Source organism: Piliocolobus tephrosceles, chromosome 5 (genome assembly GCF_002776525.5).
Source record: "Piliocolobus tephrosceles isolate RC106 chromosome 5, ASM277652v3, whole genome shotgun sequence".
NCBI classification, from domain to species: Eukaryota; Metazoa; Chordata; class Mammalia; order Primates; family Cercopithecidae; genus Piliocolobus; species Piliocolobus tephrosceles.
This window is the reverse complement of record NC_045438.1, coordinates 158,621,403-158,635,899: the sequence shown is the minus strand read 5'-3', so window position 1 is coordinate 158,635,899 and position 14,497 is coordinate 158,621,403. Positions and strand designations below refer to the sequence as shown.

The following is a 14,497-nucleotide window of genomic DNA, read 5'->3' as shown; positions in this document are numbered from 1 at the left end:
ATTGTGACACTGCATATTCTGGACTCTGAAAGGTCATTCCCGAAGGGCAACAGGGAGCTCAGTCATTACAGAAGGCCTGGAAAACAGGGGAAATGGAAGAGCTGGGAGCCTGAGGGCTTAATGAAGCTGTTCCTCTAGCCCTGGTGAACCCCAAATAAGAATTAAGAACTTAGCATATGACTCAACAGAAGCTCCAGCTCTCTCATTGCATTAGTCTGTTCCCACGTTGCTACAAATATGCTATCCAAGACTGGGTAATTTATAAAGGAAAAAGATTTAATTGACTCACAGTTCAGCATGGCCAGAGAGAAACTTACATTCAGGACAGACGGGGAAGCAAACGCATCCTTCTTCACAGGGTGGCAAAAAGGAGAATGAATGAGTGCTCAGTGCAGGAGGAAGCCCCTTAGAAAACCACCAGATCTCATGAGAACTAACTCACTATCAAGAGGACAGGAAGGGGAAACTGCCCCCATGATTCAATTATCTCCAGCTGGTCCCTCCCACAACACATGGGGATTATGGGAGCTACAATCAAGATGAGATTTGGGTGGGGACACAGCCAAACCATATCACTCATCTACATACATCAAAGTAAGCACCTAAAACCTCTGTTCTGGAAGTTATATCATTGAATCTAATCTAACAAGTATGTCACTACTCCCCTTAGAAACTATCACAGAGTTTCTGAAGAATAGGGAGCATGTCTTTTTCTTACTAGCAAATAGCATCTCTTGTACATGTTTTCTTTCTAGGAGAGCCATGCATGTTTCTTGTCTTTGAGCTCTTTAGCTTCCCTTCATGTCTGATGCTTCTCAGTCACAGACTTGCTTCTCTTAATCTGGAAAACAACTCACCCTTTAGCCTGAATACCACACTCTGGCAGCATCAGGAAAAGCACTGGTGAAAGCATTTAGAGTTCTAAGCTAAGACCAATGGGAGTTCTAAAAACTGTGACTGGGCACAGGAAATTTGAGCTGATACCATGTTTTCAGATGGTGGTTCCAGGATGGAAGAGTGAAAGCAAATTCTGAGAACCAAATCAGATAAATGCCCAGTGGAAAAAGAATTTCAGGAACAGATCTCGGGGTGGGCAGGGAGGCCATGGGTAGGTACACATGACTTTGACTACGTACCATCTCTTCTTCCCAAGGTCACTCCTCGTGTCACATGACCACTGTCATTCCTCCTCACCACCATTGATGGACACCACCATCGCAAAATTCTGTACTCCTTACTTCTGAGAAGATCCATTGCTCACTCTTTCATGTTTTTTTTTTTAATGTTTATTATGAAACGGGAAAGGTTCCCTTACCCCCTTGCAGGGCATGCTATGGGGGTGTGGCTCGCTTCTTCAGTGCCCCGCTGCTCAAACCTCTAGGGAACCATATAGATGGGCAGGCTGTGGGGCTCTGACCCCATGACAGTGTCTAGGGGTGAGTGTTTACAGCTGAAGCCCCAGTGGGCATGTGTTAGAGTGCTCTTTTAGTTTAGCTTCCACAGGCGGCTTGTGTTAACCAGCTCAATTAGGCCCTCTACTTTGTCTCAAGGACAGAGGGCTTTCTGTATCCCAGGTTCTTGCCTTGGTGTGCTGGAAGAATCGGATCAAACCTAGGTTTGGAGAATGGATGCAAGGTTTTATTGAGTGGAGGTAGCTCTCAGCAGCTGGGGGAAGCCAGAAAGGGATGGAGTGGAAAGGTTTTCCCCTGGAGTAAGGCAGCCCGGGCTCTCCTCCGACTGCCCCAGCCAAACTCCGTGCCATTCTGCCAGTCAGTGGCCTGCCAGTCTGTTGGTGCCTGTCAGTGTGTCCCTCTTAACATCCAGCCACCCATGTGTTTCTCTGCTGATGTGCTCCTCTCTAAGTCCAGCCACCTGTGTGTCTGCCTGCTAGGGTCTTGGCAGTTTTTATAGGCACAGGATGTTGGTGTGGCAGGCTAGGGTGGAAATGTAACATTTGGGCAGGAAAACAAAAATGCCTGTCCTCACCTAGGTCCACGGGCACAGGCCTGGGGGTGGAGCCCTAGCCAGGGACCACACCCTTCCCCGCTTCTGTATCATTTAGAGGGACCATGCCCTTCCCTTCCCAGCACTTCTCTTCCATATCAGTTATATGTGCGTTCACAGAAAGAGATACACTCATAAACACATCACCAAGTAGAGAGAGCAGTAATTATGACCTGCTTAGATCTTAAGTGAACTAAGTAATCCAGCATGTGTCAACCCCAACTATCCCCCTAATTCCATCTCTGGACTCTGTCCACACCAATTTGTCACCATTTCTCTATTACAGTCTTCTCCCCAAGACTTGTCTCACTTATTTTGGGAACCACTCTCCATTCTCTAGTAAATTCAGCCATCAGCTTCTCTGTGAGCGCATGTTGCACTTTGAGCAATTTTTAAAAATACCATCATCAGATCACATTGATGTTTTTAAACATTAATATTCCTCATTGGACTATGAACTTTCTGAAGTCAGAGTACACATTCTATAGCCTACAATAGGAATGCAATCAATATTTGTTGAATAAACAAATAATAAAATAATAATTCTTGCTGGAATCAATACATTTAAATTTGAAAATGAAAAGAAAGGATATAGTGACTCACCAGACAGAAAATCGGTGTTCCTCCAGTTCCTCCAAGTAAGATATGTCCTGTGAATAATCTTCAGCTTCTCCAGTTCTCAAAACAGTTGATTTTTCTTTCACAGAATGATCCGTCAGGCTATCTCCCTTGTCAAATAAATTAACAAATATGAAAAAAATGAAGTATTTTATTAATAGGAGATTGAAAGTTCACCTAGTTTCAGTGACATTTTCCCTAGAATGACTTATAGAATCATCGATCATGGGAAGCATCGTTAGGCATGGGTTCTGCATTGAAATTATTGTTTTATGCTCCAGATGCCCTCACTAAATTTTTATCTCTGTCAAGGCAGAGACCATGACATGTTCACTTTTGTCTTATTTCACATGGGACAGCTTATGTAAATGTTGTCAGAATGGAAAGACAAACATAATGATGGTCACAGTATTTGTACTGAATCAGGACTTTTGGATGCAAGTGAAATAAATGCAACTTGAACCAGCTCTCAACAGAGTAATTTGAAGGGAGATTTGAACAACAAGTCTATGGAGAAGGAAAAGAGAAGGAAATTCTGCTGAATTTCAAGAACACAAGAATCAAGGACTTGAAGGCTACCAGGACTCTCTTTGCCTCTGTTCTGTGCTCTGGAAGGTTACTTCATTCTAGCATTGTCACTAATGGCTCCTGAGTCCCCCAGCCTGTGATTCTCAACAGCATCCATTTAAGCACAGGAATTGCATAATGTCTATGGAGCTCCTTCCTAGAACTTGAAAAATTATGTAACTTGTGATGATGGGTCCAGAAGGCAAACTGAGCCCTGTGGCTCAACTAAGGGTTCTTGGGGCCCTGCTATGGCGGGGAATTGGAAGGGGGAGCAGCTAACCTAGCAGGGCTCTTCCTTCCTCTCCCACCATACAAGCTCGGTTTGTACCTGTTTTATTTATTGGGGTCTCCTGCTAAGCTTTTACTATAAATGGTACTGACATGGTTGGGATGTTTGTCCCTTCCAAACATCATATTGAAATGTAATCCCCAGTGTTGAAGGTGGGGCACAGTGGGGAGGTGCTGGGATCAAGGTGGCGGATCCCTCATGGCTGGCTTAGTGTTGTCCTCAAGATAGTGAGTTCTTGTGAGATCTGGTTGATTAAAAGTATGTGGCACCTCTCCCATCTCTCTCATGGTCCTGCTCTCACCATTTGATGTGCCAGCTCCCGCTTTGCTTTCTGCCATGACTGTAAGGTTCCTGAGGTCCTCACCAGAAGCACATGCTGCAGCTATGCTGATATAGCCTGCACAAACATGAGCCAATTGAGCCTCTTTCCTTTATAAATTCCCCAGACTCAGGTATTTCTTTATAGCAATGCAAGAATGGCCTAACCCACGTGCTGATAAGGAGTTTGAAAATCATTAGTCTAGAGAAGCAGAAAATTAGGCATGACTTGCATTTATAAGATAGTTTTGTTAAAACTCCTCTTCCCTTTTCTTTAGACCCTTGTCAAATATTTTAAATGATTATTTGTAAGAGGTCAGTTTGGTTGAACTTCCTTAATATTAGCCCACACAAGTTTTAGCACAACTTCGTAGTTGGAATAGCTTGAAATCGCAAAATGTTCCTTTGGGTTGGCAGACTGTTGTAGCCAGGAAAACCTAAGCATGAAACTCGGGGAGATGAGATGTGTCATCAAATCCCCAGTGAACTCAACAAGTTTCATTTCCTTTATTATAAAATTGATCAATTTGATTACCTTAAGAACGAAATCCAGTTATGACAGATATCAATTTAAAGTAAATGCCTTTCATTGTGGTCCTTTATTTTAGCTTCTATAGCATAGAAGTATTTTTGAGTAGACTATTCAATGTTAATAGTTTTCATTACTCCATCCCTAAGTAAATTAAAGAGTATCAAGATTCTTGAAAAAATATGAGATCTTTGAATTGTCTCAACTAAATATATATTTGATTGGCACACCTTGCCAGGTTGCTGAAAAAAAGGCCTTTGTAACTTTAAAATTTCAATTTGATGGCATTTCCTGATGAGTTGCTTAGATACTTTATTCAACCTCATTCAACAGAAGGTTGAAATGGCTACCAGGAATTATACCATAAATTTGGTTTACCCACCAAAGCTGCTGATTTGATAAAGTAAAGGTTTTTCATGATATAGTGCATAAATTGCTTTCTTTTTGGTTTCTCTATGAATATCTACGTAGTTGCTTCAAACTAAATTCATGGCAGAAATGGGATGTAGTATATTTCTTTGTCTTCCAAGCACTTAACATGGTTATAAGCATATGGTAGATCTCAAGAAATAGCAATTAGAGGCCATTTTATTAAGTAATCACATTATAATAACAACAGCAGTAGACATTACCTCTAGTTGCCAAGTCATAAAGAAAAACATCTGTGAATACTAACAATTGCAAACATTTCTTGAACTTTTATATTTCCTTTAAGAAATATCTAAATTAATACACTAAAAATTCCTTCAGATGGAGTTTTGGGAAGACATAAAGTCACAGAAACTAGTTCATCTCCAAAGAACTGATTCAGAAGAGGAACAAAAATACAAAGAAATAACTTCTGATTCCAAAACAAAAAGTAAGTGTGTGCAGAGAAACTCCCAGGTAAGTACCAGGATGTATGAAGCCTGTTCACATGGAAGCACTTTCATAACATAAACAGTCTTCCAAACACAAATGTATATCTTAAATATATGCCTGAAAAACAATGCCTGAACCATATTGTCAGCACTCAGAAGACAGAAAATAGATTTTCTGCCTCGTTACAAGTATAAATCCTGTCTGTATTCTGAACCCTAAGAACATCATCATTAATTGTTTTCAACAGCAATGTCTTTAAAGAGATTAATATCAATACTTTAAAATAGAAATTGGTGGTACAAATTTATTCCAAAGCATCATATTTTATATGTTGTGTGTATTGTTACTCATATACCGATCTGCCACAGAAATCAAAAGCAAATCTTTAAATATAAGTTGCTAAAATTTAGAATCTAATTTTCAAACTTGTAGACTAAAAATCTGGTTTGTGAATATTGGTGGTCACATACAACACTGGTCACAAAACAATGAATGAAACTTCTTCCAACGCAATGCGAACTGAGAGGCGAAAGTGTTTTAAGGAATTTCGAAAATCTAAAATATATAGTGCTATAGCAAAAAGGGTAGTCAGGTGGTGATCAGAAGACACATTCAAGTCTTTTTACTACTTTGTGAACTCAGATGGATTATTTAAAGTCCGTGAATTGAAGTTTTAAATGTAATGAATAGAGATAAGACATTCATGAAGATAAACATATATATTACATTAGATCTATTATACATATATAATTTATGTAACATATAATTTACACATATATATAATTTATGTATGTATATAATTCTTCCAGAAGGTGTGAGAATAGCATGTAAAATGCTTTACAATGCTAAGGATATAAGTAGTATCTGGTACCATATCCTATACAGCATAAGTGATCAATTGAATATTTAACACATTTCCATTTCTTGTGAGTTATTATGGCATTTCTTTGCAGCTGCCATGAAAAAATGTTATAGGAGCCAAGTCGCAAAGTTATCTGAGCCAATGACATATAACCCTATTTAATTGTGTCATATGGTAGGTAGCAAAGCTCAAGGTTGCTTATTGCGTAGGTTAGAAACTTTAAAATTAGTTGAGAATCCAGAAGTTTCTGCCCCTTTGCTATAATTCCTTTCATGAGCCAATCAGTTTACAGAGAAGGATGAGGGCCACGAACTGGTGAGAGGGTAAGTCTGTGAGGGCAGAGAGAGCTGGCAGTTCACAGGCAGGGATACCAGGGCACTGGAAAAGTATTACAGTGTCAGCACAGTGAAGCTCCACTTAGCAGCATTTCTTCTCCACACCCCTCACAGGGTTTTTGTGTGGGTCTCCGGAGAGAACTGTTCACCTGCCCATCTGGCCAGATGAAGGGCAAGGGGATTGTTTTCATCAAAAGAGAAAGCCTTAGAAGGAGGAAATGGTGAACAAAGGGCTGAATCCAGAGGATTACAAATGCTTTTGAACTGCCCTGGGAAGATCAGAAGTGAGCAGCCGTGGGAGCTTTAATGCCGGCCTAAGTGATGCTCACCATTTTTTAAGAAGGCAGGGGAGGAAGGTTTGCGGTGGAAACACTCTGCTAAGAGGCTTGTGTTAATAAGATCACAGAATCGCAAGTCCTAGATAACAACAACAAATACCAGGTGTACCTGAACTATCAAAAACAAATAAATATGACATCATGTTCATTCCCATCAGTGCTATTACCATCATCCAAAAACAATCATAGCTCCAAATTAGATTCAGCCTAAATCCTGAGACCATCCAGCAGAAATACTCTTTCCCCTTTCTTTAACTCATGCCTATGTGTTCATCAGAGAATGTCACAGGACAGGCTTCCATTAATGTACACAGGGGAAAACAAGATATCCCTGGCCAGGTAGCTCAGGATATGCTAGAGAGAACCCTCAAGTACTGACTCCCTCGGGCTTCTGTTTCTACCCACTGGAAGATGACTGGCATGTCTGGCCACTTGGCATCACAGATGTAAACTGTTCTCTGATCATTTACATTTGAAAAACGGATGCTTCACATTTGAAGTGCAACACTAAACTTATTTTCCCATGGCCATTTTATGAACTGCTTAGGTTAGAATTTCTTAAAATTAGTTGAAGATCCAAGTTAATTCCTGATACTATAAGAACATGAGAAAAAATAAAATGCGTAAATTGGAGTGTGGAGTCTCAGGCTGAGACTGTTTATTGTCAAGAGGGCGGTATTTCTATGCTTAGAAGGTGGTATAAACGCCCTTACCCGTAACACTTGGTTGCTTGTAACTTGGGTGTGTCCTGGCTCTGTCATCCCACAGCACTGATGGGGCTGAGATGCAGGTCCCAACATGCACGTGCTGCCTCTGAAAGTCATTCAGCATGAAGACACCTTCCCAATGTGCCTGGACCCCAGGGAAGAACTTACTTTCCCAAGCAATTGCTTCATAAGTTTTAGAATAAAAGATTAAAAATAAAATCAAAAGAGAACTCCTTGAAGCAATTGTGAATGGAATGGGAATTCACTCATGATTTGGCTGTTTGTCTGTTATTGATGTATAAGAAGGCTTGTGATTTTTGCACATTGATTTTGTATCCTGAGACTTTGCTGAAGTTGCTTATCAGCTTAAGGAGATTTGGGGCTGAGACGACGGGGTTTCCTAAATATACAATCATGTCATCTGCAAACAGGGACAATTTGACTTCCTCTTTTCCTAATTGAATACCCTTGATTTCTTTCTCTTGCCTGATTGCCCTGGCCAGAACTTCCAACACTATGTTGAATAGGAGTGGTGAGAGAGGGCATCCCTGTCTTGTGCCAGTTTTCAAAGGGAGTGCTTCCAGTTTTTGCCCATTCAATATGATATTGGCTGTGGGTTTGTCATAAATAGCTCTTATTATTTTGAGATATGTTCCATCAATACCGAATTTATTGAGAGTTTTTAGCATGAAGGGCTGCTGAATTTTGTCAAAGGCCTTTTCCTCATCTATTGAGATAATCATGTCGTTTTTGCCTTTGGTTCTCTTTATGTGATGGATTACGTTTATTGATTTGTGTATGTTGAACCAGCCTTGCATCCCAGGGATGAAGCCCACATGATCACAGGTACCTTAGAACATAAAGTATAATAATAATAATAATAATAATAATAATAAAGAGAACTCCTTGATTGATCATGTAAACTCAGAAAATATGGGGGAGAGTTTTAGGTTTTTAGAGTGAACATATCCATTCTCACCTTACCTACTTTAGCCTTGCTTCTAATCCCAAAGTTTATGGTCAACGACTGCTATGGGAATTTTACAAAAATAATTAAAAGGCTAGTATTAGACCCATAGTATTGTAGAAGTCGCGCAGACATCTTTTTTCATTAGTTTCTCACAGAGTATATGTAAAATGACCTGAATACATAATATGTACTAAAAGAATGTGATATTTATTCACCCATTTTTTATTTGCTAGAGGATTGCCCCGTGATTTCCATACCCTAGACCTGAAATCAAGATTATAAAAACCAAGAAGTAGAAAACATACCTGGCTAACACACATAACTTATGTTTTTCCATGATTGCTACAAATAGGAATTCTAGGGCCAGACAGTCTGCATTTAAAACCCAGTTGTATACTCTAATTAGCAATATAATTTTGGTTAATTTACTTCATTTTCCCATGCTTCATTTTTTCTCATCTCTAAGTTGGGGATAATGATGATAATACCAATAACTGTCTCGTTATTTCGCTGTGAGAATAAGATGAGTCATTTGTTGGAGACTGAAAAAATTCGCCAGCACCTAGTAATGTCCTAACTCTCAGTAAATGGTACCTCTCATTGTTACAGATTTCACTAAACTTTTTATTTCAGAGCTTTTATCTTTAATATAGCCTGTGATATAGAAGGTCTGCAATGTAAAAAGTCCACAATATAGAAGCAATCACAATTGTACATTCTGTAAGTAGTCACCTGAACATTAAAAACATAGTCATTTATTTGATTAAACGATGGCCCACAATTTAGAGGTTAATAAAGAAAAGATTTACTTTAATGTCAGCAGTGAGAGCAAGACATGAAAGATGGCCCTGTAGAACTATATGCATTTAGTCAGGAAGGTATAAAATTAAGATAATGATTCAGATAACTTGTACACAAAGGGACCAGGTTGTAGGGGTGGGCCGGGATCTTTTACTTCAATTTTCTAGCCAAGCTAAATTTTTTAAATACTTAAAATTCAAAGTCACCTGGTCTAGGCAGATATAGATTTTTTAAATGTTAAGTATCTAAAAACTGGATCCAGTAATACAAGTAATATTAATTTGGCCAATGTTTTGGAAATCCAGTCTACTTAATCTATCTAAGTTTACCAAGATAGTTTCTATACAGACTTCATGGCAGCCATGATCGTGCCAAATAAATCACTGAAACACAGCACAATCAGCACATTTTCTAATCATCCTGCTCAAACTGAAAAGAGTCTTGTAGACTGATTAATTTAACTAAAGTCTTCAATAGCTTAAAGAAGTCTGATTCCAATGTTATAAAATTTATTGGCATTGCTGATTTCTCAAAACGTCAGCCACTTTACCACATCCCACACTTCAAAACCTGCTTTGAAGACCAAATTACTTTCTACCTGGAAATACATCTTAAGAAATCATAGTTTATAACCAGTGGCTGCTGTTTTCATGGTCTTTCCAAAGCCAACTTCTACAGCCTTCATCTTACCTGAGAGTGTAGGTCTTCTTTTAAGAGACTGGGATCATAGTCCATAGAACAGGGACCGATTTTATTAGTAATGCTCCCTAGGGTTAAAAACAAAAAGGTGGAAAAAATATATCACACATTTTCACTTCAGAGGATGTGTAAGCTCACACTGCTGAAATCGAAGAGCTTATATATGCCTTGACAAATGGGGGTAGAAGAAAGAATTCTAAAACGAAGACCCTAAGCTATGTCCCTGGTTTTAATTCAGTCAGTGTATGAACTTCAAGTAGAACTCTACCCTCAGCCAGCCATACCATGGGATATAATTTACAAGCAGTAGCTGTGTCTGGTCTGCTTTCCTACCTCATCTGGGTAGGATTCTCTATCATCAGCTATGTTTCTGGGATCACATTTTCAAGGAAGCCCTCCTGCACCTTGTATCAATGGTTCAATATGAAACTCTGAGATTAGAGAGATTTGGTCCCTGCCTGCAACCAGTGCTTCTCACTTTACTTACTCTCCCAAGAAGCTGACTCATAAGTTTTGCAATATAATATTAAAAACAAAAAAGAGACCTCCTTAATTGAACATGTAAGCCCAGAAAACAGAGTTTTAGGTATCTTTGGCATATCTTGTGTGACTATATCAAGGTTTCTCAGCTGGGGCGCTATTGACATATCGGGCTGGATAATTCTGTGTTATGGCGGCTGCCCTGTGCTTTGTTTAGCAGCATCCCTGTCCTCTACCTACTCAATGCCAGCAGCACCCTCTACCTAACCCCCAACCACTAGTCGTGGCAACAAAAAATGTCTCCAGACTTTGCCAAATGTCCCTTGGGACAAAACATGGCCAGTTGAGAGCACTGTTCTAGACTGCAAACTCCTTAAGAGACAAGGTATCTTTTCACCCTTGCTTTTCCTATAGTGTCTCGCACAGTGCCTGACACAGAGTACTTTCCGAACCAATCAGATGTTGCTTAAAGGAAAAATTAATAAATAAATGGCAAGAGCGCTTATAAGCAGGTATTCCTATAGCTTTATACCTCCGAAGTCATTGTCTTGACCACTCATTTCACTGATCCCGTATGGCAAGGTCTATCCCCAGGGTCTTGTGACAAATATCCTGGCCCAGAAGATGCTGGTGCTTGGAGTGCCTCAGGACAGCCACAGCTTTGATGTGGGGGTTGACCTGAAAGTTTTTTTTATCAAAACAGATAGCATGTGTTGTGAGCAGTCAAAGCCTTGTTTTCTGTCCCCCTTTCTCCCTCCAGGAATTGAATGGTGTCATCCCCTGTCCTTTGAAATTGCCTTTGTGGACCTTTTTTTTTTTTTTTTTTGAGGCAGAGTCTTGCTCTGTTGCCCAGGCTGGAGTGCAGTGGCGCCATGATCTCAGCTCACTGCAACTTCCACTTCCTGGGTTCAAGCAATTCTCCTGCCTCAACCTCCCGAGTTGCTGGGATTGCAGGCATGAGCTACCACACTTGCCTAATTTTTTTTTATTTTTAATAGAGAGGGGTTTTGCCATGCTGCCCAGGCTGGTCTCAAACTCCTGAGCTCAGGCAGTCTTCCCACCTTGGCCTCCCAAAGTGCTAGGAGTACAGGCATGAGCCACAGCACCCGGCCCCTTGTAGACATGTTACAATGAGATTTAAGAAGTGTAAGATTCGAAGAACACAGACTGTGTGTCTGCATGCTTCAGAAACCTTTTCTTCCCAAAGGGTGACCCCGCCAGCTTCTTGATCCCCAGTCTAGGTCTGTGTGGCGCAAGCATTTTGGGAAGTGATGTTTCGTTGTGTGTCTTGACACTGCTTCCAGTGTACTGCGCCAAGATAAAGGCAGATACTGAGAAATATCCTTCTCCATGGAAATTCAGATGGGTCAAGCACGTCTTCTTTGAGATACCTGACACTTCAGTCACATAGATCCCTGGAAGAGCTCCCTTTTTTTGGGTCTAAAACAGCATTTGTTGGTAGTGAGATTGCTATGGTCAAAATGACAATAAGAAAGGGAGGAGAAAGAAAAGTAGTGTAGAAAACATTTTTATTTAGGTTTTAAATATATTATTTAAATATAAAATTTTGATAATAGTAATTTATATTAATCATAAATTAATTGCATATTAAATTAATCATAATTATATATGTTTACATATAAAACATTATATCTAAACATATATAAAACATACACAAACATATGTTAAAACAAATATATAATTATATATTGTATATAATATGTAATTATAATCTAATGATTAATTTAATATTTATATATAATTGACATATATTATTATATATTATAATGGATGACTTGATGGTTACATTAAATATTATTTAAATACTACAATATTTATATATTTAGTGTATATTTTTAATGTATTATTCTTTTTAAAGTCTTATAATTTAAATTCTTAGCGTATAATTTCTAGCTGGAATAACAAATATAAATATGAAATAATAATAGAATGCATTTTTTAGTATTTTCTAAGAACTCTGTATATATTATGTTGTTTACATCACACACACACACACACACACAACGTTAAAATAGTTACCATTCCCCCATTTGATACATTTGGAAATTGAGACTCAGATCAAAGAACTTCCCTCAAATTAGACAGCCAATTAGAGGAAAATCTGAAATTTAGTGCCAGTTCTTTTTGACCACAAAGGCCATGCATTTCATCCTTCTGCTGTATCCTACTTGAGAAGCCACACCACATTTTCTACTTATACACACATTTAAACATTGGACACATTTTATTACTGCTGGAATGAATTACCACAAACTTAGTGACTTAAAATAACATCTTTTTATTGTCTCACATTTTTTGTGGCTCAGCTGGGCATAGCAAGGCTCAGCTGCTTTCTCTATTTAAGTCTCACAACGCCAAAAATCAATGTGTGAGCCAGGGCTGCAGCTCTCATTTGAGTCTTGGAGTCTTCTTCAGGCTTACTGAAGGTTGGCAGAATTCATTCTCTTCTCATAATTTCCATGGGATCCCCATGGCCTTTAGGTCAGCAGCAACTGGTTGTGTCCTTTCCTTGCTTGAATCTCTCTAACCTTTTTTTCTGCCACAGGCATAAGAATGTTCTCTAGTTTTAAAGGTTCATGTGATTAAGTTCACCCCGATAATCTCTCTCCTGATGTGTAAACATTCTGGGGATTAGATCTTGAACATCTTTGGAAGACTATCTTAGAAATCTCCCTACTAGAAATAATTTCTAATTTAACAGGACTTACATCCCTATATGTTATTAAAATGTAGTGATGGTGTGCCTGTCAGGGTGATAAAGTGTCTATCAAAGAGAGAGACTCCTAAAAGTCTTTAATATTTTCTTGGTTCTCATGTGAAATGTTCTTTGCTTTAAAACAGATCTTCCTATTTATAAAAACATATATAGCAATATATGTATATTAGATAATTATTTATATATGCTATGTAATATTTATGTCATATGTGTCATGAAATTATTGTTATATAAATGTATCTATAATACAATATTTTACCGAACTGTGATCGTATCATTTATGTAGTTTGTATCCTTCTTTACACTTAATATATTGTGTTTTTTACTGATTATTAAATATTCCCCAATGTATAATTCTTAATGACTGAACAGGAATACATAATATGGTTGTATTTAACCAGCCCCCTTTGGTTAATATTTATATCATGTTGCACATATTTTACAAACATTTTATTGTCCTTCTGTGCTTATTTTCTTGAAATGAGTATTCAGGATCAGGGATACTAAATCAAATGCTTAAGGTTTTTTGTCTTTGCTCTATAAAATGAATTGTAAACGTTTATATTGTAACTGCCAATGCAGGAAAGTATCTAATTATCCACATGCTTGCCAAAACTTGTCTGCTTAGTGGACAAAATAATAAATCTCGTTGTTGTTTTAATTGGAAATCCTAGAAATCTAATACATTTGAATATTTTATGTTTGCAGAGCATTTATGTAGATTCCCTTCCATGCCATTTCCCCAAATTTTTCAGCTGTAACATTTAACATTTTCTTTGTAATTTTTATCTTTACATATTAAAGATATTACTCTACCTGATGTGATGGTTCAAAATATTTTTCTCAGTTTGCAACGTGTCTTTTAATTTCTTTGAGAGTTGTGTGTATATATATAAGATATAATTTTCAGTCTTATATAGTCCTGTGTATCAATGTTTTCTTTCATTGTTTCTCCTTTTACTTACAAGCTCACAAAACCTTTTCACACTAAATAGTCAAACCATACATACACAAAATATAAATAAACAAAGAACTTTGGGGTCCTTGTATGATTTTCTTGCATGCTTTCCCACTGCCAGGTGAGTAGACGTGGCACCTGGGGTCCTGCCAACACCTCAGGCTCAGACATGCAAAACACAACTGACGCTCATTCCTGTCCAAGGGCTCCTTTCTCATATTTTTCTATCTCTTTTCATGACTTTGCTATCTCCTTCCACCCAGACTCAAAATTCTCTATCTTACCTGAATTTTCCTACTCTATTGTCACCCACATCTAATGCCTTGTCACATTATCTTCTACCTCGTTCAGTAGTTTAATGGTCATTTCTTCCTCCCTTTCGCCATAACTCTAGCTTGAGCCTTCATTGCTTTCTACCTCTGGA

At 38.4% G+C, this 14,497-nt stretch overlaps 1 protein-coding gene across 1 annotated transcript in view; it reads right to left on the bottom strand.

Moving 5' to 3' along the window:
* Positions 1-14,497, bottom strand: part of OFCC1 (orofacial cleft 1 candidate 1) — a 496,016-nt gene that overhangs the window by 52,677 nt on the left and 428,842 nt on the right. Inside the window, exons 8-9 of the mRNA XM_026446973.1 lie at positions 9,890-9,966; positions 2,608-2,732 (exon numbers count right to left, since the gene is read on the bottom strand). Coding sequence (XP_026302758.1) covers positions 2,608-2,732; positions 9,890-9,966 — 202 coding nt within the window. The remainder of the gene's footprint in view (positions 1-2,607; positions 2,733-9,889; positions 9,967-14,497) is intronic.